The 27,876-nt window shown below is 42.1% G+C and overlaps 5 protein-coding genes across 7 annotated transcripts; 3 read left to right on the top strand and 2 right to left on the bottom strand.

Annotated features, from left to right (window-relative positions):
* Positions 1-862: 862 nt before the first annotated feature.
* srprb (SRP receptor subunit beta) lies at positions 863-4,429 on the top strand. The gene is made up of 7 exons (XM_061073193.1): positions 863-1,098; positions 1,440-1,534; positions 1,637-1,714; positions 1,807-1,889; positions 2,767-2,903; positions 2,989-3,043; positions 3,312-4,429. The coding sequence occupies exons 1-7, from the start codon at positions 951-953 to the stop codon at positions 3,520-3,522; spliced, it is 807 nt and encodes a 268-aa protein (XP_060929176.1). The 5' UTR covers positions 863-950; the 3' UTR covers positions 3,523-4,429.
* A 106-nt stretch (positions 4,430-4,535) lies between these two features.
* On the bottom strand, positions 4,536-7,405 carry wdr53 (WD repeat domain 53). The gene is made up of 3 exons (XM_061073191.1): positions 7,352-7,405; positions 6,139-6,635; positions 4,536-6,051 (listed from the first exon to the last, which is right to left on the bottom strand). Exons 2-3 carry the CDS (start codon positions 6,625-6,627, stop codon positions 5,380-5,382), a joined length of 1,161 nt encoding a protein of 386 aa, XP_060929174.1. The 5' UTR covers positions 6,628-6,635; positions 7,352-7,405; the 3' UTR covers positions 4,536-5,379.
* Positions 7,406-9,873: 2,468 nt separating this feature from the next.
* On the top strand, positions 9,874-12,264 carry neu4 (sialidase 4). Its single transcript, XM_061073603.1, has 3 exons — positions 9,874-10,074; positions 10,546-10,801; positions 11,264-12,264. Exons 1-3 carry the CDS (start codon positions 9,874-9,876, stop codon positions 12,262-12,264), a joined length of 1,458 nt encoding a protein of 485 aa, XP_060929586.1.
* Positions 12,265-13,684: 1,420 nt separating this feature from the next.
* Positions 13,685-19,781, top strand: lxn (latexin). Of its 3 annotated transcripts, none has more exons than XM_061072994.1 (7): positions 13,685-13,927; positions 17,298-17,474; positions 17,595-17,657; positions 18,165-18,336; positions 18,510-18,646; positions 19,174-19,236; positions 19,527-19,781. In XM_061072994.1, the coding sequence occupies exons 1-7, from the start codon at positions 13,772-13,774 to the stop codon at positions 19,641-19,643; spliced, it is 885 nt and encodes a 294-aa protein (XP_060928977.1). In that variant the 5' UTR covers positions 13,685-13,771; the 3' UTR covers positions 19,644-19,781. The 3 variants fall into 3 exon arrangements, with proteins under 3 accessions (XP_060928977.1, XP_060928978.1, XP_060928979.1); XM_061072995.1 differs by lacking the exon at positions 13,685-13,927 and adding an exon at positions 16,985-17,079; XM_061072996.1 differs by lacking the exon at positions 13,685-13,927 and adding an exon at positions 17,082-17,144.
* On the bottom strand, positions 14,149-27,093 carry gfm1 (G elongation factor, mitochondrial 1). Its single transcript, XM_061072993.1, has 18 exons — positions 26,907-27,093; positions 26,649-26,798; positions 26,431-26,563; positions 24,574-24,778; positions 24,115-24,231; positions 23,780-23,930; positions 23,077-23,231; positions 22,890-22,974; positions 22,630-22,767; positions 21,472-21,573; positions 21,291-21,347; positions 21,055-21,192; positions 20,552-20,634; positions 16,154-16,316; positions 15,886-16,030; positions 15,243-15,403; positions 15,086-15,139; positions 14,149-14,644 (listed from the first exon to the last, which is right to left on the bottom strand). The coding sequence occupies exons 1-18, from the start codon at positions 26,979-26,981 to the stop codon at positions 14,513-14,515; spliced, it is 2,244 nt and encodes a 747-aa protein (XP_060928976.1). The 5' UTR covers positions 26,982-27,093; the 3' UTR covers positions 14,149-14,512.
* Positions 27,094-27,876: the final 783 nt, after the last annotated feature.

Raw genomic sequence — 27,876 nt, 5'->3', positions numbered from 1 at the left:
GTGTGGTCCCGAACAGTCACTCTAACGCTCTAATGTAATATTGTGTTTATAAACCCGATTGGTGCTTTGATTGCACGACCCCACAAGGACTTAGTATAGTTTATGTATGCATATACAAAGCAGGGATAACAATGAACATGATATGTTTAAATAAACATAACCTGGTGTCTGTTCAAAATCATCAGGTCACTTCTGTCCAGCAACTCAAGTGTTTATCGAGTGTGAATGTGCTTGCTTTAGTTTACTTTCAGTTTCAATATCTGAAATTTTTACCAGATATATTTATATATATAATACATATTGAAGCTCATTGTTACCAAAAAAGTAAAAACAAATGGATGAAAAGTTTGACAAAAACACTATATATTATTTTGTTTTGAACTATAATTTGACTTGAACTGCAAAAAGCTTTGGCAACCAGTGCCTGAAATGTTTATTGCATATAACAATATAATATATTAAAGCCATTTCTACCAAAATAAATGTTAAAAAGGAATTATTGGACTTGAATTTGGACTTTAGGGTTGTTGAGGGTTAAGAACAGAGTTCAGTCCTGTGAGACAAGTTGTGATTTGTGAATATGGGCTATACAAAATAAATGTGATTGATTGTTTTTTCCCTCATTCTTTAGATTTTATGAACCAGGTTTTAGATTTATTACATCAAACTTAGAAAGTCAAGTAACTATCCAGCTCATAAACTTAGAATGAGAACAAAATCTGAGAATCAAATTATCTGAGCGTGTTTTTTCCTGGTTTTGTTTCGACCGTTCCCAAAACTCAAACCACAAACAGTGGGAATAAACTGGCCACATGCTGACCGGCGGCGCCCCCTGTTGACTCCACAGCGTCAGTGCAGCCGGCAGACACAAGGAGACGTGTCCCACTCTCCTAGCAGGGCAGCGATTAGCTCTACTCGGGCATAAGGGGGCAGGCAGTACCGGGGGAAACATGGAAGAGAAGGCAGACGTGGAGATGGAAATGGCAGACAACCCGTTCGAGCCCTACGTGGAGTCTCTCCGGCAGCAGCTGGAGGAGCAGGACCCGGTGTTCCTCATCGCGCTGATCGTCGCCCTGGCGGTTGTTGTCATCACCTGTGGTAAGCTAGCATGCTAATGCTAGCATGCTAATGTTAGCTTAGGCCCCACAGCGTTTAGCCTGCCCTCGGGTCCAAAGTGTCGCTGCACAGTTTGCTGTTGTGTAACCGGGAGGTTCAGCTTTGTTATTGTGTAGTGTCTTTTTGTGTTATAAGTGAATTAGCGCCTCAAAACCTGTTGAGTGAGCTAGCTAGCGAGGAAGCTAACTGCTAGCTTAACTGTCAGTCGCACAGCTGGTTCTGCGGAACTTATTCAAACTGAAGCGTTTTGCTCACAGACAACAGTGGTTTTGGATGAATGTGAAAACGAGTCAGTGACCCACGTCTGTGTTTCCTCCCGTCAGTGTTCCTGAAGTACTTCCTGAGCAGTAAGACTGTTCGAAGCGCGGTGCTGCTGGTCGGGCTGTGTGAGTCCGGGAAAACGCTGCTGTTCAGCCGGGTGAGTCCCTGCAGCTAACCCGCCACGTTGTGTGTGTAACGACCTGCTGCTGGTGTCGGTCTGTGTGAGACTGATGCTTCTGTGCTGTGTGTGTGTCCGCAGCTGCTGTCAGGCAACTTCAAGCGGACACAGACCTCCATCACTGACAGCAGTGCTCCGTACAAAGCGAAAAACGACAAGGTGAGTCCTCCATTGTTCTTCATCCCTTTCTTTCTTTCTTTCACGGGAAGCCTGGTTGACAGCTGTCCTCTGTCTCCCTCCCATATGTCCAGGCCTGCACCTGGACTCTCATAGACCTGCCGGGACATGACAGTCTGCGTCCTCAGTACCTGGAGAAGTTCAAGTCTGCAGCCAGGTGAGAACAGGACAACCAGAAACAAATATCCACTCATGTGTTGACTTCTTTTGATTTTTTTAGTCAATTAAAACATTTGAAACAGTGAAAACTTACCACCAGTCTCCCAGAGCCCATATTGTTCTCATCAAATGTCTGTGAGAATGAGTAAGGGTCCAAAAGTCAAGACAAGTGAATTAAGCCAATTCTTATATTTGACTGTGGAATCATCAAACATTCAGATCATAATCTGGTCTGCAGAGTTCACTACTTTGACTTTTAGGCCTGAAAAAGTTTTAAATATCTAAAAATAAATGCACACTAGCGCTTGAATATGTTTAGGTAGGCCTTAATTATGTTAATGTTCTTTTAAATCTACTTTAGTTTGCTACCGTCCAGCTATAAAATACTTTTTTTATGAGAATTTTTCTAGCAGAATGCATAGTCTATGATGTCTCTTTTGTTGTAGTTCTTTCTCAAGAATATTAGATATTAGCTCGACATAATAAAACATCAAACAAACATGGAACTGATAATTGTCTACGAAAGTCTACAAACACCCCGGTCATAATTTATCTCGGTGTACTGACTGGGAATGATAATAGATATCCACTGTCTCTGTAATTTGAGATAATGTTGCACTTCGAGGGTAACTCTCTATTAGACTTCTTCACCTAATCTTCAATTATAGGGAATTGTACTTTTTCTGGGACTCTGATATTCTTTTATATAAAAGTCTTAACTTTAAGTTGTTGAAACTATCTGAAACCCTGAAAATTGGTCATACTTGCCTTAAAAATAGTGTTAAATTATAATAGTAGCTGCTGCTTAAGTTTCTTGCCCAGTTTTACTGCCCTGGTATAACTTACTAATTGTCACTTGTCATCTATCTCTTCAGAGCAATCGTGTTTGTAGTGGACAGTGCCATCTTCCAGAAGGAGGTGAGGGATGTGGCCGAGTTCCTGTACGTCCTGTTGACAGATTCTGTGATCTCCAGAAATGGTCCAGCCATCCTGGTGGCGTGCAACAAACAAGGTGAAGAAGCTCTTTCTCAAACAAAATAATGTTTCACCCTTCACCTGAAACTAATTTTTCATTCACTGATGTCTTTGTTCTGTAGATATCACCATGGCGAAATCAGCTAAACTGATTCAGCAGCAGCTGGAAAAGGAACTGTGAGTACAATGCACTGTTATTTGTTATCTGTTTTATAGGATGTATCTGGTTAACCTGGTTCCTTGTTTCAAACACCACACCTCCAGCTTGTAACACGCTGCTGGTGAAGACTTGATAAAGCTCCTGCAAAGCCATTAAATACATATTAAAACAGCTGTCATAGAATGAGTAATATCCTGTGACAAATATGTTAAATCCTGTGGTTACCAGTCACCTTGTAGATTTATAATCCATCCAGACGCTCATCACGGTCTCATCTTCCCACAGGAACACCTTGCGGGTGACTCGCTCCGCAGCCCTCAGCGCTCAGGATGGCTCCATTGGTGGCAGCATGTATCTGGGAAAGAAGGGCAAGGACTTCGAGTTCAGCCAGTTGCCCGTGAAGGTGGAGTTTCTGGAGTGCAGCGCCCGCGGCAGCAAGGGTGAAGAGGGGGAGGCGGACATCCAGACCCTGGAGAAAAGCCTGGCTAAGCTGTAAAACGAGTAACTCAACATCCTCCGAGGCACAGACCTAAGATGTGATCACCCCGTGTCCACTGTCACCTCAATAATCAAGAGGGACAAATCCATCTCTGTGGAGGTCTGACAGGAGTCAAACATGGTCCTATCCTTACATGACATTAAAGTTAGAAGAACATTTGAGACCTATTCAGTGAGATAACACCAAAAAGACTGAAAGCTCTGAGCTGTGTGTCAGGTTGCTCTGCAGTGCTTCTTCAATACAAATCTTACTGTGAACAATTATATTTAAAACGCTTTATCTGAATTAGCTTAAAAGGATTTTGAGAAAATACATTTGTGGTTTGCAGTTCAATGAAAGAATCATAGTTTATTTAGCATTTTCTACCTATCTTTGCTCATCTGACCTGTGAAAACAAGTGTGAATTGCATTTATTCATCAATTTGAACAGTCAGAGTTGTGCCTTTTTTCTAGTGTTCTTAAAGAGAAGTGTTTGGCTTGATGCAGGAGATGATGGTTTACTTGTGTGGAAGAATTTGCAATGAATGTATGAATCTGTTGAGTCATAAAAGAATGAAATGTAAGTAGTTGTTGAGCGTGTTTAAAAAAAAACAGACAATATATTTTTGATGCTTGATGGTGACCAGAGGGTAACAGAAGAAAAGGTTCCAGTGTCAGTTTAGACAAATCCATGGTGCTGTAGTGTTATACAGTCAGACTTGTTTAACTGTATAACAGTAAACAGATTCAGCCTGTAAAGATTCTCAGGCAGCAAAGGCAATTTACTCATGTACAGAAAAAGATTTCATGGCTTTAGCATAATTACATGAGGGATTTGTGGGGTGTCAGTTCACGAGATGCTGGTCACATTCATTTCAAAAACTGCTGCACTGTTCCTTACAGCAATTAAAAAGTGTTGGTGAGATCTGTGTTTTCAAATATCTTTCACTTCACTCTGCTTTATTTTCATCCTGGCACCTGGTCAGGATTGGGACACGTCCTCTTAATTCTATAAAACACATCAGACTTGGTAAAACATGAAAAGCTGATTTATTTTCATCTTATGTGGTATTTAAACGGACCACCAACATTAAAGAAAATATAAAGAATCCAGTTTCAGACGGCAAAGTACATTTCAAAGACATTTTTATTGGACCACACACTCTGAACCCCCTCTGAGCCAAATCTAACAAGTGAAGATGTTAATAAGTTAAATAGTGTGTTTGTGGGGTTTGATCTCCGCTGTAAACATCCACTTACAATACTGGTTCTGCACAGTTTAATTCATAGACTGTATATAAAGATTAACCACATGTCTGCTCCACAACAGTGAGGCCAAAGCATCTTGATCGCCCACTGGTGGCTGGCTGTCGTATTGGTCACAAACCCTGTCTTTTTTTTCTCAAAGATGGTTTTATAAATGATAAAGTTTGCTTTTAATAAGTTATTTAATGCTATGTAAATGGGGTGAAACGATTTGTGATTGGTCGAGTCTGTATCGATGGGACCTAACTATAGCAGCTCTATCTTCTATCCACTACTTAACAGTTTATGTCCAGGATATTTTGGCTTTATTTCAAGATTGGAACATTTTTATATACAGTCTATGGTTCAGACCTGCCAGGAGCACCGGTCACATTTGTTTTTTGCCCTCAGTTTAGACTTAAAGGAGAGAAAGATTCAGACATCTCAATTAGAAGCCACAGATCATTTAGACCAGACAAATCGTGCAGCAGCTGAGTGACGGGTCCTAACAGCAACACACAAGATTGTGTAATCTGACAAAAGAACTAACAAACAAACATTTCAACTCAAAATAAAGCAAAGCCATTTCCAAAACAAGAGCTTGAGAAACATGGTGTAAAGTGCACGACTCTAAAGAGGAGACAGAGGGTAGACAGTCAGACTGCAGCTCTGATCAGCTACAACCACACAGTGTTCTCCTTTCAGCACCACAGGGCACAGCCAGTTCACCTTGTCCCCGTGACTGATGCTCAGTTTGGGCCCAGACTTGCCGTAGGTCACATCCTCTGCAGCTTCTTCCTCCACCTCCACCTCTGCTTCTTCCTTCTCCGCTTCAGCCTTCAGTGGCGTCTCTGCTTTGTCCTGCGACGGTTCTTTCCTCTTTGTCTTGTTCTTACCCTTCCTGCGTTGGACCACTCTAGGTTTGGCTTTTTCCTCTGGAGCCACGACTGGGTGTTTACTGAGGTCCCACAGGGCGACGAGGCCGTCATTCCCCCCGGTGACCAGCCAGTACGGGTGGGAGGGGAAATGAACAAAGTGGGCCTGTGAGGCTCCCTGGCTGTGAGCTTTCACTGCGCCCTGCTGCTCCAACTTAGAGCCGCTGCCGATCCGCATCAGGTGCACCCGGCCGTCCTCTGCTGCACAGCCCACAATGTTCCCACAGCTCGCCACTGAGACGCAGTGAGCCAGTGGTGGGTTGAAGAGCTGACCAGGACGCTGCTGGTGGTCGTCTTCATCCTCCGCTATGTCCTGGAGGTTGAGTGTCCAAAGAGGGCGGGTCTTCTGCAGACCCCACAGCATCACCTGAAGCAACAGAATATAAACGTATTAAGGGGAGAAATGGAACAGAAGTTGATGACATGAATCTGTACAAAGTCTCCTCTCCCTCACCTGCATGTCCAGTCCAGCAGACAGCAGGTTGTTGGGTCTGTGAGGCCTGAAAGCCACAGACGAGCAGATGTTTGTGTGTCTGCGAAGAGTCCTGGACACTTTCCCCCCAGGAAGCTCCAGCACCCGCACTGCCCCGGAGTCATCGGCCACCGCCAGGGCTGAGCCGGTGTCATTTAAAGCCAAAGCATTGATCTCCTCTTCGCCCGCGCCCTGAAACTCCTCCACGGGGCCCCTCAGGTTCCTGGGGTCCAGGACGCTCACAGCATCTCCGTGAGACACGTACAGCTGACCCGGGGCCGCAGGTGAGAACACGACACTCGTGCTGTCCTCTTCACCAGGGAGGGTGAGTCTGCCGAGGATGGTTCCTTCCTGGCTCCACACGGTCACCTCTCCGCCCTCGGAGCCTGAAGCCAGGAGGCCCTCAGGACCCGGAGAAGCTCCTACACACAGGATGGGGGTGGAGTGGCCCTCAGACCACTGCCTGGCCATGGTGACCCCTTCAAATGTGAGTGAACAAGGAGAAGGTCAACATGGATGAAGGTAAAACATTATTACTATAGAGAAAGATTCAAGATTTTTTATTGTCAAATGAACAGAGATAACATGAAGTAGTCACTGTCAATGAAATGCTTGGGTCACACACTCTCTTTAAGCAATGCTCAGTAATTTCAACCCCAAAAAATAAAATAAAAATAGAAATAGTATAAAATAGAATAAAAAAGAATAAAATAGAATAACAATGAAATAGAATATCAAAAATGTAATCTAAATATATATCTTTACAGATGAATGTTCAATTTGTGCAGTAGTACAAATATTCAAATATGCTTGTTATGGTGCTGGTGCAAATATGCAAATATTCCAGGGAGAAAATAAGCATTATGGTGTAAAAAGGATTATTGACAAGTTAAAACGTACATTCTATGTCTTTAAATAGGAATAAACTCAAATACAAAGCTTTACATTAGTTTGCATATTAATGACCAGGTATCCAGAGTTAGTGCTGAAGAAGAAGAGGAAGAAAAATAAACGTGAAACCAGATTAAACACAGTTAGCTCTTAGGCTAGCTCGTTAGCCTTAGAGCTAACATGCAGCTTCACGTTTAGCTGCAGGTTAGCCTGCGCTGACCAACATGGTGATGTGCAGATAATCAATAATCCATATCGGTGCTGTGTCATTATCGATAAAGTAACAACCAAATAATAATTCTACCTTAGCGAAAGCAGCATCAACTTCAGCAGGAAGACATGTGGGGCTGAGGCGCTGGGTGATTACGTCACGATTATATACAGACAGTTCCCAGAGTGGAGTCTGACAGGCATTTTCTTTCAGGCAGCATTCAAATCTATTTTTTCCAACGAAGAATAGCAGATTTTTTACCATTTATCTCAACTACAATCTGATGATTTAATCTGAAGTATTTAACTGATAATAAATGTTGCCTTTTTAAAGAAAATCATAGCCCAGTGTTGCCTGTCAGTCAAAGTGGTGGACACTAGTCTCCTCAATACTGTAGCCTCTAAATGAGTTCGCTCATAACATCACATATGTAATAGTACAAATTAAAACCGCTTAATGATCAGGTTCCGATTAGAAAATCCCATCTGAACACATCTGGAAATTGGCTGCAGGACATCTGGACCAAAATCATTTCATACTTACCAGTCAACATTTACAAATGTAGATTTATAACCATGTTATAACTTGTATATAGAGCCCCCCGTTTAGTTGCTCAATATCTAATGAGCCTTTGGCAAACATTTGTCACTCATAACAAGTCTGAATAGTTTTAAATCATTATAACAAAGGTATAGTTCATTGTTTTAGCCTCACAGAATGTTTGTGATCGCATAAAACATAATGCATGTACACCCCTTGAGTAGGATTAGGGTTAGAATTATTAGTATTTTTGCCCAATTGAAGAATCTATGGACAAATCAGAGTGAAATACAAGCTGTAGCTGTATTGCAAGGACAATAACAGAGCATTATTTCATGCACATTCTCTGGAACACGAAAAAAGAAAATCACAGAGGGCACATCATCGAGTCATTGTTCAGTGTGTGTCCCCGTTCGGCCTTCACCTCCACAATGGCTGCTCTCATCTGATTCATCCAAAGCTGTAGATGTGATGAGTGTGGTCCATTTCTGGGTCAGTGAGCAGTGTGCCATACTGCTGCAGTGAATAGAGGATGGAGAGAAGAGAGAGGCCATAGCTTTCAAACCCCTTACCCCCAAACACACACACACACACAGACACACACACACACACAGTCAACCCAAAATTCAAGTGCTGACACATACACTATGTCCTCACAAAGCAGCAGCAGTTCTCACAGAGTGTTGTCGTGTAAGTACCCTGCAGCTATTTACCTTTTTCTGCTCATAACCTGAACATTATTTCCTCCATATGTAAGGTTGTTATATAGGGAGAACATCTGATGATTCCACACTGTTGAGCTATTTGTCAGCTTTTTATTTTACAGTTTGTGGTCAATTCAAAGTCAACACTTTTTGTCAGTTCCACAGCTCCTCCTCCCACAAGCGTTTTCTTCATATTCACGCCTGGTGTCTCATGTAAAGTCCGACGTTTGACGTATGTGGCATCTTTTTTGGAGTTGTATTTTTATTTAGGGATTTGAGATTAAATTAAATTGAAGGTCTGAGCAGACTGTAAATGTAAAACTGGCAGATAAACTGTGTGAACGCTGCTGTAACGGTTGAGATGACAAACAGAATCCACATTAGTCACAGATGAATAAGCTTCTTCAGAAACTGGACTTTTTCCAGATTTTGTTTAGTGACATTAAAAAACGACAGATCAGAACCAGATTCAGTTGCAGTATCTCCTAAATTAAAGTTAAATTAGACATGTATAATAACACTGTAACACCCTCTAACGCCTACAGCATTTGGACGAATCATATAGACATGAATACATTCATGTACAGTTTACAAACAGCTCATGAACAATACAATACAGGGCAAGTGTTTTACTTCAGCTTGTTGTACAGATACATACTGTTTATATTTTTATAGAGATTTAATCATATTGTGATTCATGGTATAATCTTGCTATCTATAACCAGGATATAATCTTTTTTATTCCCATACATTACTTACTACATTACCCATACTAACACTTTATACTTATTTATTTCTGCACCTATTGCCCTCCCTGCAATGCTGCTTTTACATTTTCCAGGAAAACTTTCACACACATGTAGATGTTTATGTAAATTTTCTTATTTATAGTGAATAAATCATTTTCACTGACTCATCATTTTGTGATTATGTCTTTATTTTATAAACATGTTCTTGGTGCCTCTTTCTGTATTTTTCCTCTGCACTGTTATAAGTAAAATTCACAGTTTTTCAAGTCGTCAGGTGAATCCATTTGAAGAAACAGACATTGCTTTCGGTTATCATTACTCCTGTTCACATTCTGTGTTATGCAGACTGTCTCTTCCATAGTTAAGGTATTTTTAGCCTGAAATTTCCTCTCTTGTGTTCTCCCCAGACAGTGTTGACTTGCTGAGCTGCAGTGACAGTGAACATGTTAGAAAATTACCTCTAACTGGCCTGAATGTCGATTTCTGAGTGTATCTGACTTATTATTTTTCTAAGACAGGTTTGAAACAATTGGGAACCTATGATCTTTTCCAATGAGGGACTTCTGCTCTTGCTTCCTCTCTCCAGACGAGTGGGAGCTATAACGTCCACCCATCAGGGAGCATGAAGTCGCCCTATTTCCCAGCAAGGTCTGTGCTTTTCCACAAGGAGCCGAACGGGGTGACGTACAGAGTGCCGGCGCTGCTCTACCTGTCCCACTCCAGGTCCTTCCTGGCCTTCTGTGAGGAGAGACTCAGCCCGTCAGACGCCCAGGCTCATCTGCTTGTCATGAGGAAAGGAACTTTCTACAGGAATTATGTGGAGGTTGGTGGCGCTTACTTGAAGATCAGATCCATCTGCTGCAGCTAAACTCAGGCAAAAGCTGAAGCACTTTTTTGTGTTCATTGCAAATTATATTTAAATATATTAGTGAGCTGATGTAAATTCTTTTAACTTCTGATCGGAAGGAAGTTTCGAATTAAAATATTTTGGGTTTAGTATTTGATCTATTATCAATTGTGGGGTGGAATAGGGTCTCATTTTTGTCTCAGCAAAGAAAGAGGAAATGAATGGGAGACAGTCTTTGACATTATGTTAGATTATGTTGTGTTAGTTTGTTAAAAGTTAAAATAAATGAAGGAAACAGAATTAGAGTTAGGATTGGAAATCGATTGTGTCATTTGTACAAACCTGTTGATCGGTAGTTTTGCCTTTTTTTGTCTTGTTCATGTCCCACATTATTTATTAATCATCTCTCTATATCTCCTCCACTACATCTTCCTTTCCCTGCTGCAGTGGGAGGACATGCGTGTCCTGGGCTCTGCTCAACTGCCGGGCCACCGGTCCATGAACCCGTGCCCGGTGTACGATGAGTTCACAGGGACCCTCCACTTGTTCTTCATCGCCGTCCTGGGCCACACCTCGGAGGCTCATCAGCTGGTGACCGGCAAGAACGTGACCCGGCTCTGCTACATCTCCAGCAATGACGACGGAGACACCTGGACGACCGTCACCGACCTGACCAAGAGAGTCATAGGAGACACTATCAAAGGTCAGAGAAGAAGACATTCAACCTTAAACAGACGTCCACTGGGTCATTCTGATCAAATCTGAGGTCTACACACAAAACTGCAATTTTAAGAGGAAAATATCCAAATGTGAAAACATGATACTTTTTGTTAAAGATTCAGATACATTTGAGTGAAGTTGCAGATGGCAACCACGTGAATACCCCTCCCTTCACCCCTACCTTTCTATGTGTGTATTAGAACCTATGGCGGCCTTCAGGTAACATGACTGTGATATAAGATATAAGATATAAAGGACTCGTTCTAAAATAACAAACGCAAACAATGATTCTCAGTTTCAGCTGATTGTATAAAAATGAAAACTCTAAATCTGTTGAGGTTTAAGCTTTTTCCTTCAAGATCACCAGAAACATTCACAAAGATTTGCCCTTAAACCTGCATCTTCGCACTTTCCCTCTTTTCCTTCCTTCCTTCCTCTCCTGCAGAATGGGCGACCTTTGCCCTCGGCCCGGGCCACGGGATCCAGCTGAAGTCCGGCCGCCTCCTCATTCCCGCCTACGCTTACCACATCGAGTGCAAAGAGTGTTTCGGACAACTCTGCCAGACCACCCCCCACGCCTTCTGCTTCCACAGCGACACCCATGGGAGAACCTGGCGCTTTGGCGAGGCGGTGCCCGGCCCGGAGAGCGTGGAGTGTCAGATGGTGTCTGTGGACGAGGAGGACGGGACCAACGTGTTGTACTGTAACGCTCGCAGCCCCCTCGGCTACAGGGTGCAGGCCCTCAGCCTGGATGACGGAGCTGTGTTTCAGGAGGGGCAGCTGGTGCAGCGGCTGGTGGAGCCTCGGAATGGTTGTCATGGCAGCATTATTGGGTTTCCTGCCCCTTTACATGTGTGCCAGGGTCTTAACCAACACTCACAGCAATATACCCACCGCTCCAGACACTGGACATCCTGCACAACCAGCTCTGATCAAACCCTCCCCTCCACTCCCGACATCACCTCTGTCTCCACCAGCACTTTGTCACCTTCTCACGTCACTCCCCCAGATTTCCTCACCCCCACCTGGGTAGTGTACTCCCACCCAACATGGACCACTGCACGCAAGGATCTGGGCGTGTTCCTCAGCCTGTTTCCCCGGGACCCCGACAGCTGGCGGGGTCCCTGGGTGATCTACGAGGGCCCCAGCGCCTACTCCGACCTGGCCTATCTGGAGCTGCCCCCCTCACCTGGAGCCCCCCCCGCTGTGGCCTTCGCCTGCCTGTTTGAGTGTGGAGCCAGAACGGCCTACGACGAGATCTGCTTCAGCATCTTCACCCTGTACGAGCTGATCGATAACCTGCCGAGGAATGGGCAGCGGCAGGATGACAGTGACGGATGTAAACAAAAATGTGAGAGTGATGCTCAACCTGAAACAGTTTTCCAGCCAGTGCCTCATGTGAAGAGGAGGAGAAGGAAGTTGACCGAGATGTGCTGTTTGTCTTAAAGGTGTCGTCAAATAACTGCTTTCTACACACAGTACATCCATCATGTGTGACAGAATATTGTAAACAGTAGAATGACTGAAGTGTTCCCCTGTTTTTCAGTGAATTGTGATTTTATAACATGTTAAGTGTCAATAAAGTTCATCCAACTTACTTTTTCTCCATTTATTAGGAGAATGACCTGATTAAGGCTGAAGTCTTTGACAATTTATCAATTATCCTGATCAACGGAATAGAAATGCTTCATACAATGTATTTCCAGACTTAGGAGGCTAGGGTTACCTTCAATCAGTTAATTAGTTAATTGGTTAGTCTCAGTGAACATTGAGTCAGGGGCTGAAAAATAATAATAAAATCAGTGTCACCATTCTTGGGGTTTTGGATTTTGCTTCCACAAAACCTGATGTTTATACATTTCACTTTCGACCCTGAGAAACAGTGAAAATAATTTCCACAATAATCAACAGTGAAATAAGGATTAATTTCCACAATAATAATGGTTCAGAATGGAGGTAAAGTCATTTAACAGGAACACTAGAGCAGAATAGACACCGTCAGTCAGCGCTCTGCAAAACAACATCCACCAGATCTGTGAGAGTGTTATCCACCTCAGCAGTTTGAAGAGTCCCAGGGCGCTCGGCCTCTCTCTCTGTCTGCAGTTTCCTCTTCCTCTCATCACTTATCAACTGAGCTCAGACAAACATCTCTGAGCTAAAGGGGGGGGGGGGGGGGGGCTGATAGTCGACAAAAGAATGTCACTGCAAGATCCAGTTGTTCTTATTTGACCCTGTGGACGGATTGTTTTTTGAAGCACTAAGATAAATGATGTGATTCCACTGGTAATATTCTTGGTTCATCAAAAAAACACACAACACATTGTTAACAAAGTTTATAAAACAGGATGAAAATAAACATGATTTTGGTTTCAGTGCATGAAGAATTTAAATTTTTGTCGTCTGTGTCTTAAGTCACGCTTTTTTTTTTTTTTTAGCTGCTGTCTTGTCCCGTGACTTTCTTTTCCTTATATAAATGCATTCCAAGTTAGGAACCTGACAGTCAGGTGTAAGCTGGTTCAGCCAGGGCGCTCTTCTGAGTCCTGTTCTTCTTGTAGGTCTTGATTTTTGAAGAATTTGTGTTTTAACTAACTCAATTTCCCAGGTTCATTAGGCATCAGAAACACAATGTGGAGGCAGAACGAGGCTGCAGCTCATCAGGTTCTCACATTAACTCGTCCTGCGTCATGAGCAGCAGCTGTAATGAGAGAACTGATCCTTTACTTGGAGCCTGACAGCTTGAGAGAGTCGCATTGTTTTGCTAAGCGATAAATAAAAAAGAAATAAACAGATGGTGGCAGGAAAACAGCAACAGGATCTTTCCTCACTGCTGCCCCTCCTCCTCCTCCTCCTCTTTATATAACGGCACACTGACCGGAGGACATTTCCTCGCTTGGATTCTCACACAGAAGAGGGCATTTCCTTTCCTCGAGTGTCTGTTTTACTGCGTACTACGATGGGTTTGACGATCATTGTATTTCTGGCTTTGTTAATGGGGGTAACCGGGAGCCCTAATGTGACGATCAGACCTGAAGATGCCTCAGCGGACGACGGGTTGACTCATTCCACCAGTTTCCCAGAGACTTCAGAGGAAATGGAGATTGTTGGACAGGTGAGAAGGAAGTGACGCACTGATACCTGACTGGTCTTAGTGAGTAACTGCATTTCCTTTTTGCAGGTTTTGGTTTCTAATGCGTTTTGGATCTTATCACTTGCATTGCACATGTGAGGAATCTGCAGTTAAACTCAGGATGCTGCTTAATTAGTGTTTTACACATAGACTGTATGTGGTTTTACACTAACTAGTAATCTTCACAGAAAACAAAACTACACTTTAAAAGAAGGATATTTATCTTTATCTGCACGTATTACTACATCGCAAACATTCTGTACATTGTACAAAAGCCATTACAAGCTCAAGTCGACACTGAGCTTTCCTCACCAATCACCACCTTAACAATGGACTGCAGAGAGGGGGGGCCAAACTGTGCTCAATTACAAGTAATAAATACATTTCACAGGGGTCAATTAGAAGGAGGGATTTTGTCTTTAACTGCAAAACAAACAGTAAAATGTCACAGTTTTGTTTGGCTCCACTGATTAGAGCCTTATTGTCAAGTCTCGCTTGATGCTGGGCAGATAATGTGTCCAAAGACGGGATGGGTGTTAAAAGTCCAACTGAACGAACAGAGAGTTTTCAGTTCTTCCACTTGTTCTTCTTGGCAGGCAGCTGTCCTGTGGCCTCTAAGTATTTGTGGACGAGCGCTTCTTGTGTGGCCGGCAGGCAGGCCTGGTATCTGCTGAAGTCCATGGTGTACTCGCCTTTCCCCTGGATAAACAATGATAGAAGATGATGTCAGACTTCTCAATACAAACTCCCTGTGTCCTCACACAGCTGCTTAAATCCAGCTGAGGGGAGCAGATCAACATAATGACTCACTAATCTGAGTCTCCTCCGGTCTGGTTCTTTTAAAGCCTGATAACCAATATAATAACAAAAATGTAAGATTGATGTGAAATTATTTTCTGACTTTGTTTTTGAAAAAGCCTGAACACACAGTTCTCGTTATCTTCTTCACTAAACCAAACCTTGACTCGCTGATATCAAATGCACGTCAGTCTACCAACCAATTTCAAGTCAAGGCAGACGCAGCACACGTAGGTGATGACACAGGACATCATAAATTATTATGTGAAACTAACTGGATGAAATACATGAAAGTTGGTTCGGTCTTTCAGGTGTGAAAACTCGTGTTTAGTTTGCACTTACTTCAGTGGAGGAGCGTAGTTCTGTCGCGTAGCCAAACATGTCGTTCAGTGGAATCTGTTGAGAGAACCAGGCCAAAGTTAATCCGGTACAAACGCTGGTGAAGGATGATAAAGACTGCGGATAGTTGGTGCATGTGAACTGGACAAACTGGACTCACATCAGCGTACAGCGTGAAGTATCCCTCCGCCCCGTCCTGTCCTGTGATGACACCATGACGACGGTTTACACCAGAAATCACTATTCCCTGAAACTCCTGAGGTGCGACTACTTCCACAGACATAATTGGCTCCAGGATGGTCGTGTTGGCCTTTTCCATCGCTGTGGAGACCAGATCGAACGAAACATTAGAATACACCTACGACAATACAGGTGAAGAAAACCCAGAATTAAAAAGGTTCAGTGTTTAGGAATTGGTGACATCTAGTGGTGAAGTTGCAGGAGGCAGATGAATATCCCTCACCCTCCCCTTCCAAACATGGAAGAACCTGTGGTCACCTTCAGTTGTCATAAACTCAAAAGGTGTTTAGTTTGTCCAGTTTGGGATAATGTAAAAAACATGGCAGCCTTCTCAGAGAGGACATGCTCCCACTGTAGTTGTAAAGTATTTAAATATAAAAGGGCCCATTCTAGGGTAAAGAAAACAACAATTCCTACAATTTAGATGACAAACACGAGTGAAAACATCACTAGGATTCGATTATATTGCATTTCTCCCAAAAAGATCCCTTTCACCTAAATCTTACACACTGGACCTTTAAATAAAAGACAAGAGGTCTGATCTCAAGAAACTGAAGGCGCACCTTGCTTTACAGCGCCCTCTCCTGCACGGATGAAGGAGATCTCATTGGAGTCGACCATGTGATGAGCTCCGTCCTCCAGGAGGAATCGGACTCCTGAGATCTTGTGGCCGCTCAGTGGTCCCTTCTCACACGCCTCCCTGAAGCCCTAAAAAATGACCACAGGAGGATGAAAACAGATTTAAAATACAGCCTTGGTTACATAAATTAGTCATTTCACATCTACATAGGTGACTGTGACCACATTAAAGTGAGTACAATTTGCACACACCTTTTCGACGGCAGGCACAAGCTGCTTCGGGACGTTCGTGCCGACGGTCTGGTCGTCAAATTCCAGCTTGGTGAAATGTTCTGGCTCCAGAGGCTCCAGGACCCCGATGACTTTACCGTACTGTCCAGAGCCGCCACTCTGCTTCTTATGGGTGAAGTCAAACCTACAGGAAAGGACATAAAATATCCATTAATTGAAGCAGAGTGACATAATGTGTCACGTTTAAGCCTTTTTATTTGTGTTTGGTAAGATAAAAAAGGAAGACAGGTATTAGCCTCTGCCAAGGAGGTTAATGTTTGTTTGTAGGCAAGATAACACAAAAAACTACTGGACAGATCAAATTATCCAGAGACATTGATAGCAGAAATCAAGCATATTTAAATGACTGAAGGAAATCTAATTGGAATCTCCTTCCAATGAGATTTAAAGCTGATTCCTCAATTGGTTTTATTCAGCCAATTGCGTAATCAGCTTTTTTTTGGTCATTTTATTTTGAAATTTGGCACTTAATGCATTTGTCTGTATAACAACAAAACACATTATTAGAAATTAACTATACTAGAACATAATTTTTTTTGGTAGAGTTAAATGAATCGTGTCTGAAAACAAGTGCATTTAACTCTTTTTTTTTTTAAATAATAATTGCACAACATTCAAAATTGTTGCTGCAAATCCGACCTATCCGCTTAAAACATTTTAAGAGCTGTATTCTGCTGCATTGCTACATTTTCTGTAAATCAGGTAATATATAAGAAAAGAAAAGAGCTCTGTCTCTTTAAACAGGGGCCGTCCCCATAGAGCTCGTGTCCAGGAAGTAGGAAGTGATCCTTCCTGTTGCAGGAGGAGCAGCTGACTCAGAACAAGGAACACATCACACTTTCCACCTGACAAATAACTGTCAGGGAGCCTCAGCCTTTCTGTAACAGGCAAGATCAGACTCTCTGTTGTTTACTATTCCCACTTCTGAGCTGCTCAACTCTTCACCATCTACGTTAGTTAACTTTTCCACTATGATGGTTGTTCTCCTTCTGTCTGAGACGTTTCTTATGTAAACACATACAACTCCACCCGGCTGAGGGTCAAAGTCTGTCCCTGCTCAACACCAGCTACTCTTCATTATTTCTTCTCTCTTTATCCTCAACAGCAAAACGTGTCGGTGCCGGAGGAGGCTTTTGAGGATGTGATGGCGACTGGCGAGCTGAACCCCAATCACTACCCTGCTCAGCGGGCAGCCAAGGCGGTGCAACACTACCTGAACACCCGATACGGCTCGCCATACAGGGTTCTCATCCTGAACAGGGTCCACAGCGGATTCGCAGAGGTCGGATGAACTTTACAACGGAAATATGAACACAACTTTATTCTAATCAGCATGTAAACTGATCTAAATACAAAATAAAGCTGAAACCCAAGTTCTGATTGTGGTTTACTTCTCTTTCAGGATGTGGCAGACTCTGGAAGAAAGTATAAGCTGGAGATCTCAGTGCAGGACCTCATCAGCAATGTAAGTTTGACTTATTTTAATCACATTTTGAGACAGTGATCATCTTGAATTTAGATAAAGCCCAGAGTTAATAGTTGGTCTTAATTAATATTAACCTGTCCTAAGAAATCTTAGGATTATATTTATTTAAAATTGGATCATTTTGGTTATAAATGGACATTAAATCTATGTTTAGCCACCTGCATTTACCCTCAGCAATCTAAGAGTTAAAAGTCCTGCATTCACATTGTGCTAATGGTAATTGACTGTATTTTGTAAGGTGGAGTTAAAGTTTTGAGGTCACAGTTGTGTAATCTGTGGCTTTGGAGGGATCAGGTACGACCAGTTTGGACAATATTTATCAAACTGACAAAAAGGAGAACATTCAGTGGTATGAGGATCAGTGTGGTGCAACGCTGACTCACTGGTTGCCATGGTAACATCTGGACCACACCTTTTGCTCTGTGCACTCTTCACTGCTTCTGTCTTATCAAACCTGATTTTTTTTTTTTTTTTAAACCAATCCAGAAAACAGAGAAATGTACAGCAGAGGTTTTGTTTCCGAGGGGAGAGCAGCAGCGCCCCCCGCAGGTCCAGGCCTCATTGGAGGAGCTCCCTAACACCAACACTAAAGCAGAAGAGGAGGCCTTGTTCCAAAAATACAAGACAAACCAAAGTCTGCTCACTGAAAATTTACCAGGTGAGGAAAATAAAACTAACTCTGCTTAATGCTAATACTGTTCAACACACAAACACAGTGACTGCACATCCACTGTCTGAAGCTGCAGCTTTTGGGTCATTTTAACACTGTTTAAAATTGTGGTTTAAACTCAGTGTTCCTGTTTAACTATTTTAACCCAACGCCTGTTGTAGACAGCTACGGGCACATCGACCCGGACATGGAGCCGTTCTGGCACCTCGGCAGCACGGCCGCTAGCTTCATCATGCTGAGTGAATCCACTGAAAACACACTGTACAACATGGCTCAGGTGGCCAACGTCACACAGCTGGTAGGTTGAACGCTCCATCGATAAAGAGGGTTAATTGTTGGGTTTTGATCAAAGCATTTTACCACGGTAATGGAAACCCCAACTCGTCTCATAATGTATGAAACTGTAAACTTCAGGTTGTTTTTTTTGGGGTCAATTGAGAATTATCAAAATATTGACAATGGTGTTAAACCACCAAAATCCGATCTGTTTCTTTAAGTCCAAGGGCACAATGCAAATTTGAGGAAATACAATCAAGGCATTGACATTGATATAAAAGTATGTACGGATGGATGGACAGCACAAAAAAATGCCATTGGCTGTCCCTGAGGTGTAAGAAAAACAGTCTGACTATGTTAATCAATTTCAACATATGTATAAATTGTCTAATTCTCCTTCATTTTAAAGGGCAAAATCTACAATGAATGTAAAGTGCACAGTCCATATTCAGCTGTAGAGCACAGAAAGAGCTTCTCCACAATCTATTCAATACATTTGGTCATCAGAGGTGCATCATTTCACCTGTAATCTGTTTTTGTCTGCTGCAGGAAACTGAGAACGACCAGCTGAAGTTTGACTACCATGTGCTGCTGCATGATATGATCTCCCAGGTATCTTACAACTATTCTCATCATGAGCAAATATGTAAATGTATTAATTTATCTACATTCAGACAACTATATACTCAAGCAAATAATCAAAAACAATGATACATACCTAAACTGATAATTTGCTTCTAAGAATAATCTCTTAAAGAAGCAGCAAATTTCAGCAATAAAGGCATCTTGCATGAACTTCGTCTTCAACATCAATGACTTCAGAAGAAGATCAACACCGAGCCTCGTGTTAAACTGCTATGATGTGAAAATCAGTGTCATTATCTGGTGTCTGTTGTTTGTAGGAGATCATTCACTGGAAGCTGCTGTTCACCTGGTCTCCTCCAGAGGGAGTTAAAGTGCTGCAGATGGAGAAGCTTCCTCACAGTCATCACAATGAAACCCCCCAGAACAACAACTAACCTGCCGACAGACGTCACACTACCACCAAGGAAAAGTTCAGTTTATTTCAGGGGTCACAAATGATGACATGATATCCTCCCATTGTTCTGTACTTTTGGTTGTTTCTATTTTGTCTAAAATAAACTGTTTATAAATGATATTGCTCAGTTTCCAGCTGTGTACAAAGTCATATTCAATTTCTAAATACTCTTTTAAATTAAAAATATACAGACTGGAAGCACATCAGTCAATAGAAGTTTACCTCAATCCAGCAGAGGGCGCTCACCATCAGCTTGACCTGTAGCCTGCTGTCTTGCCCCCTAGAATTTCCAGACTGTGGTTGTATGCCTCCGCCAACCAGTGCAGTTTATATTTCTGAATGCTTTTATTCCATATTCGTATAAAAGGTCACTGTCACATTTTCCTTTGACAACGGAAACATAAAGACTATCTTTGAGTCCAAGTGACAACTGATCTAAAGTTGAAGAAATTCACTCAAGCAGTCTTGAAATATCACATTCAAGGGACTTTTTTTAAGCCACTTGACCTTTGACCACTGAAATCTAATCAATTTATCAGTGAGTCAAAGTGAATTGTGCCAGAAGTCCTAATATGTCACATTCAAAGTAAATGAGGTCACTGTGACCTTGAAATCCGACCTCCAGGCACCAAAATCTAAGCAGTTCGTCTTTGAGTCCAAGTGAAAGTTTGTACCGAATTTGAAGACACTCCCTCAAGCTGATCTTAAAATATCACGTACAAGATATCTTATACTCACTGTGACCTTTGACAACCAACGGTTCCAAGTGAATATTTGCACCAAATGTGAGGACATTCCCTCAGCTTTCGTGAGATTCCGCGTTCACTTGAATGGGACAGACGGACAACCCGAAAACAAATGTGTGTGTATTGGGAGATAAGGACTTACGGTACAGCATCGGTGATTGTCTCTCTGAAAGCCACTTTGGGTTTCCCCATCACACAGACACAGTTGTATTCCCTCTCCATCCTCTGAAACAATAAACCAAGACAAGGCCACACAGAAACACAGGTTAGATATATTAGAATTACAGAAAAGTATTTTATTCAAGCATAAGAAAAAGACAACTGTTTAACTGTTTGTCTGATTTCTCTGAGGTTGTTTATTTTAGCTCAGTAGCATGTGATTTGAGGTGCAAGAGTCTTGTTAGTCACAATAATCCAGACTTGACATTTTATTGGATGGAAACAGACAATGGAAAAAACTTCTCATGGAAAGGTTTAAAACCAGCGAGATAAGTTGTTTTTTTTACTTTTCACAGACTAGATACCTCCATTGTCTGTGGGACTATGAACAACACTGTGGACGACCTGCACCCTCAGAGCACGACTGAGTTACCCTGACATTATTTAACCGTGCATCATTAAGCTCAACTCTGTCTGACCCGGTACCTGCGAGTAGATTTCCAGATGCAGCTCGCCCATTCCGGAGATGATGGTTTCTTTGCTCTCGGTGTCATAATGAACTCTGAAGGTCGGATCCTCTCTGGTGAACCGGTTGATGCCTTTGGAGAATTTATCCAGGTCGTTCTGTGCGGATACAAGAGAGAAAAGAGTTGTTGATGCTACTTTTAATTTAGTGTTAGATTTTTGCAGAACATATGGATGAAATGAAGGATTTTTTTTACCTTGACTGCTGGCTTCATTGACATGGAAATGACAGGCTCTGGGATGTGAATGGACTCCTGTGGAACAAAACAATGATCACAAGATCCTGTTTATATCACAGAGTAAAGACAGAATATCCAAACCCAAGCTTTTTACTCTTTGACCCATCTTTTGTTTGGTGAACACATTAAAGCTTCTCACCATTGAGAGGTTAGCACTGGTCCTGGATGTGAAAGTGTCTCCACTGGCACAGTCGATCCCAAAAAGGGCACAAATATCTCCTGCATACACTTCCTCCACATCCTTCAACAGCCGGGATAGAAAGAGAAGAAGGGAAATGAAAACGGACAAGAGTTTAATTTCAGGGTTGATGCCTTCATGTGATGCTGTAATAATCTGACGAATTAGTTCACGCTTAAGAAAAATCACTAAACACAACCTAAAGTCAGAGCAACTCAGGAAGTTAGCAAACATTTTGGTTCACAATTGGCTGACATCATCACTTATTACCCAATAAATATAACTTTTACGGTTTAAGTATGGTTATATGATTAGCATGCATATACTTTATCCATAATAATAATAATAAACTTTATTGTATAGCATCTTTGTTCCAAGAAATGCTGCTCAAAGTGCTTTACATACAATATAGATAAAAACAGACTTAAAACACGTCTAAAATGACAGGAAAGAAAATTACATACAATTAAATTTCAAAATGCATAAAAACTGCAAAGAAAGAAAGTGATACAAATTATAAAACACACGAGTGTGGCCAAGTACAAGATCTATAACGGCTGAAGAAAAGATGTATTACGTTTTCTTTTAAAGACGTTTACTGAAATAGCTTATCTATAGATATCTAGTGACAGTTTGTTTCACAACTTTGGAGCGTAGTCTACAAAAGCTGCATCTTAGATTTTCTTTCTGCTTTTGTTGGGAATCTCTAATAGACTTGCTGCAGATGCTCTCAGTGTTCTACAGGGGACATAGTTAAATAGAGAGTAAGATTTAAGTTATTTATACATCAGCTTCCATACGTTAACTTCAAAGCACACCACCAAAGTTGGATAAACGACTTCACAACTCAGGCAATGGGAGCTTTCGAGGAGCTTGTGAATGCACCGCAAGTCAATCAACGTCTTACAGTATATCTAATAAATATATAAACATTTAAAATATCTTGTTGATACTCCATGTCTTGAAGCGTGATGGAAATGTGGTTGCTATCTTCACACTTGACAGGAACCAAAAAGAGGAACTAAACTGTTTAGACGTGTCATGTTTTGATGCTATTTCACTTTTAAAAAACCACAGATGGAACAATGTGTCCACTGACGTCCACCGGTCTGTTCTCACCTCCATCTGGTCGGCGTGGAGACGCACAAGCCTCTGAACTCTGACCCTTTTGCTGGTGCGCGTGTTGTAGATGTATTCTCCTTTCTTCAGACAGCCCTGGTACACCCGCACATATGTCAGCTGACCGAACCTTCCAGCCTGTTGTTGAGAGAAACCAGAGGAAACAACAAAGCATGAGCAGAAGAGACGTTCCTGCTGAGAAAAAAACTGCAGAAATGAAGAAGTTATTCAGGGGACGTGAGACAGAACTCATCTCTCACCTCCAGTTTGAAGGCCAGACCAACGTAAGGTTTTACATCGTCTCTTGCTGGGTCCATTTGAAGCTTCGTTGCTTCATTAGTATCTCTAACATAACGAAAAACACACTGGTCAAAATAAATCTGATTTAATTTCATCCACTGTTACTATTTGAACAGACACTTTAAACAATTGGACGTCCCCACTCACTCGTCATTGAGGATAGCATAGTTCTTGACTTCAGTGGGGTTGGGTAGGTAATCCAGCACCGCGTCCAGCAGAGGCTGGACCCCCTTGTTTTTCAGCGCCGTGCCCACCAACACCGGGGAGAAGAGCCGCTGCACCGTGGCTCTGCGGATTGCAGCCTGCGAGACAACAAGGGGACAAAACACTGAGGGACAGTTGTATGCTTTACATGTTTTGTTTTTATTCTTCAGTCAAACACAGAGAGTTCTTGTGACTTGGTCCACTACTCTGATGCAGACTGAAATAGCACAGGGTGAGCTTTCTCTTGCGCAACTTGTAGATTGACATTTGTGGTTTAAAATAAAAAAGTCTCTACAGTGTTTTTACATTTGTGCAACAGGTTGTAAATGTCATGCTGCTTTTGTTTTCTCTCTTCATCTTTCTGATAATATTCCTCAATTCAGCGTGATGGCAATTCATAATGGTAGATATTTCGAGATTATAGACCATCAGTTGTTATATAGTGTGTAGCAATTCTCACTAAACATTCGCACAGCACTATAAAATGTCCAACTCACTTTACAGTGGACTATATAATGAGAAGTGGTTGATTTCAGACCCAGACTCTGAGTCTTGTTTGCTTGTAAAGTCCAGACATAAAAATAATTCAAACTAAGATGAATCAACTATACGTTTAAGGTTTCAAATGCTCTTGAAAGACACAAACCTTCAATTCGTCATTGGTGGGAATTTTTTCCTCCAAAAACATCTCTCCCAAGACTTCGTCAGAGTTAGCCACACACTCCACCAGTTCCTGCCTCCGGTCTGTGGCCTCGGCACGAAATTCAGCAGGGATCTCATCATAGCGGATATTTTGACTGCAGGGAGGAAGACACAGTTTGAGGTGGTTTCATATTGCTCAAGAACAAGAGCAAGTCTGTCTTCTAACACTCTCATTCATGGTAAGAAACTATTCTAGCTGTTGGAAAACAGAAAAATCCAATTATAGTGAGAGAGAAACATATTTCTTCATGGAAAAGGAACTGGTGGAGAATCTCTTACCCAAATGGTCCTTCAAAGTACATGCTCCGCTCCTGCACCAGGTCAATGATGCCGCGCATGTTTCCCTCCAGGCCGATGGGGATGCTCACAAAGGCTGCGTTGTGGTTCAGTTTAGTTCTGAGGAAAAGGATTTAAAAAATGTGAAAACCACAGTTGCTTTTATCCATGTCAAGTTTATGGAATTTATGGAATTTATGGAATTTTGGAGAAAACACATTGAATTTTATTCTGATCTGGGATCTTTGCTGCAATTTCATGATATGGGATATTTTTTGATGACTTTATACATTTAAAAAAACCTCTGACTGTATCTGCTGAGAACAACAACGTGGCTCATGATTAGAGCCATGTTACTAACTTAATGTTAATACTGTTACACTATCGCCCTGATCTGTGTTAAACTGATGTGCAACCGGCGTGTTTCTGTAACCAAGCATCCAGCTCAGTCTCATGTTCTACCTCAGCTGCTGCAGGGCTCGGTAGGGGTTGGCCCCGGATCGGTCCAGCTTGTTGATGAAGGTGAGGAAGGGCACGTTGTAGCGTTTCATCTGTCTGTTCACCGTCATGGTCTGGCACTGGACGCCTCCCACGGCGCACAGAACCAGCACGGCGCCGTCCAGCACGCGCAGCGCTCGCTCCACTTCAATGGTAAAGTCCACGTGACCTGGGCGGCACAAAGCGCACGTTGACATTTAGACATCCAGGAAAGTAAACAGGACTGAGTGAGACCTTTGAGTTGTGTACTGATGTCTATTTGTCTCTTCGTCTCCGTGTCTGGGCACGACAAAATACTTTGATCACAGGCATGGAGGGGACTTAAACTTTCTTATGTTATTATATTAAAGTAACTTCTGCTGTTCTTTTTACATTTTGTAGCATTTTGAAACTTCTTTGAGGAAGTTTTTGTCACAACTAAACATTAAAAAGACAAAAAACAAGAAGAGAGTTCTGGGCAGTCTCCGCAGCACGTTTATACTCAGCATTTAACTGCGTAATAAGTGTATTTAGCAGCAGCTACACATTCATTATAATGTAGAAATGGTTTTCCCTCACAACATGGTTGACTTCAGGGGCACTGGCCGTCCAGAAAAGACACGAGAATCAACCTTTACTCTGTTTTGCACATCATTTTCTAGCTTCCTCTTTATGATCTAATACAATTCAGTGGAAAATCTGACTTCCTAAAGTTACATCATACCCATTTATAGACATTTCCTTTTGAATTAGTACATTTTAAAGTGAATATTGTAAATCATATTTAAATATAGTAAATAAAGATATTTTACTGCTAATGTACTATTAACATTTGTGAAACCTATGATGTCTTCAGTGGCAATGAAAGAGATTTTAAAGGTCTTAACCATAGTGACCTCATCATCATGGTCATCTTACATTGGGCTTGGAGGCTTTAAATTTGTACCAGAGAGCCTGTATCACAAACTGAGGGCATTTGGATTTATGGACATTTACCAGACAGGAAGAGTCTAATAAAAATATATTGTCAAATTGCCTTGTGGGAAATGCAGTATCCAGATGTCTGGTGCTTGCACCTTACTAACGAACAAATGCTTTGATATCACTGCCTCTGCTGTGTCGTGTTTATGTTTCATCAGAGTTTGCTTGTCTGTTATTTGGCAGAATTACACCAAAACTAATGGATGGATTTTAACTAAAGTTGGTGGAAGGATGTGAACACAGTCAAATCTTGGTGTTGATCTACAATCAGGGGGTAGATTCAGGAGTTTTTCCTCCACTTTCTTTAACATTGTGAGACAAGGCCTTGACATTTTCATTCATTTCTCAGAGAGTAAATCTTGGATCTTGATGACAAAAAAAATCTGACATGTTTAAGGCACTGGTATTTTCTATTGTGAGAGGTTTGACGCAGATCTAAATAAAAACATAGATCAAGTGAATTCACCTAATCTTTCATAAGGGGACTGTTTGGCCTTGGTGGAGGTATACTCTCTACTGAGTGTTATTCTGGGTGTGTGTAATGCATTAATTAATAACTGATATCTTCCTCTGTCAGATGACTGCAGTAGAGTAAAAAGTGCAGTATTTCCTCCTGGAATGTAGTAGAATAGAAGAATAGAGATGGAGTACAATAGAAATACTCGGTTAGGTTTAGATATCTTAAAATTACAGTTACAGTAATCGAGTAAATGTCCTTAATTAGATTCAACCGCTGATCAACAGGGATACAAAGTTCATTCCTGTCCCATTAGGCCTCAGGTGTGTGTGTGTGTGTGTGTGTGTGTGTGTGTGTGTGTGTGTGTGTGTGTGTGTGTGTGTGTGTGTGTCAAACTCCTGTACCTGGTGTGTCAATGATGTTGATGTTGTGGTCCTTCCACATGCTGAATGTAGCCGCTGACTGGATGGTGATGCCTCTCTGTCTCTCCAGCTCCATGGAGTCCATGGTGGCTCCCACGCCGTCCTTCCCCTTCACCTGCAGAGAGACAACAGACGACGGGTCGGTGTTGCACATTGGGACCCGGTGACCTGGAGACATGATGCATCCACCCGGCTCTCACCTCGTGGATCTCCGCTATCCTGCCCGTGTAGAAGAGCACCCGCTCGGTCAGGGTGGTCTTCCCCGAGTCGATGTGAGCGGAGATGCCGATGTTGCGGATCATCTCGTTGGGGACAGAGGAGGAGCATGGCCGACAGCTGTTGATGAGCACCTGGAGAAACAATACACACACAGAGAGAGAGAGAGAGAGAGAGAGAGGGGATCAATACTCGACCCATTCCACAGATCTGGACTCAGCTCGGTTCGAATCCAGTTCTACCTTCTTCACAGTGACGCCTCCTGGTGCCAGAAGATGCGATTTGGCCAAACACAGACCCGCTTTTAAAAGTCTCATTGTGACAGCAGCTCGGTCGGACCCAGGGTGGTCTTATTCCTCCTTTAGCTCGACCCCAGGATCCCTCAGCTCCTACAAGCCGGTGAATGTCACGCTGAGACACTGATGGCCGCTTGTGCAACGCTACTTCCGGGTCTACGGCAAGTCCGATGTGCCAAAAAGTACAAATATGCGCGTTGATATTAATAATCAAACAAATATAAATTATTCTGACCTATCTTCACAAAAATCGATACCAATGTGTAAAAATGACCAGATAAACAAAAAAGTATATAGGTGCAATTTTAAAAACGCAACAGGAGGACTGCTATTTTGAATTTAGTCGCCATTTTTTCTACAGAATCCAACTTTTAACTAATTGTGTTACCTGGATGTGGGCTGATAGCAGACTGCAGGACATGACAGATCCCCAAAATCGGCCCCTAATAACTTGCTGGAGTATAGGTGAAACATGCAACCTCCACCAGGGTACTGGATTGGACATTAACCAACCTAAAAAGTAAATTATAAGGCTATCAAATGTTTCTTCAAATGTTTTTTGTCATTTTAGATAGTTCCTTGAGCATCAATTTGGTGATTCTTAGTTACCGATTCGCACGTTCACAAGTTAAGACAAGTTTAAAATCACTTGAATGGTGCAACTCGATGTAACAAATCACTGAGAGACTTTGAACTCATGGAGATGATGGCTGGTGGTTTTAAGTCAAAGTGTGAAACTAGTTATTAATCTTCAATTTCACATTTTGTTTGATTGTCAGTTGGGATGGTCCCTTCGATTATCATGTCAACCATCAGTCAGTTCAGCTTAAGGTGACGGTTAAAATGACAGTGACTCTACCATGCACTGTTCGACATGCGTTAGTTCCTCTTTCAACCACGCTTATACAACACAACT

The sequence above is a fragment of the Limanda limanda genome, chromosome 6 (assembly GCF_963576545.1).
Source record: "Limanda limanda chromosome 6, fLimLim1.1, whole genome shotgun sequence".
Taxonomy (NCBI): Eukaryota; Metazoa; Chordata; class Actinopteri; order Pleuronectiformes; family Pleuronectidae; genus Limanda; species Limanda limanda.
Note: the sequence above shows the minus strand (reverse complement) of the source record. Positions and strands in the feature narration are given on the sequence as shown.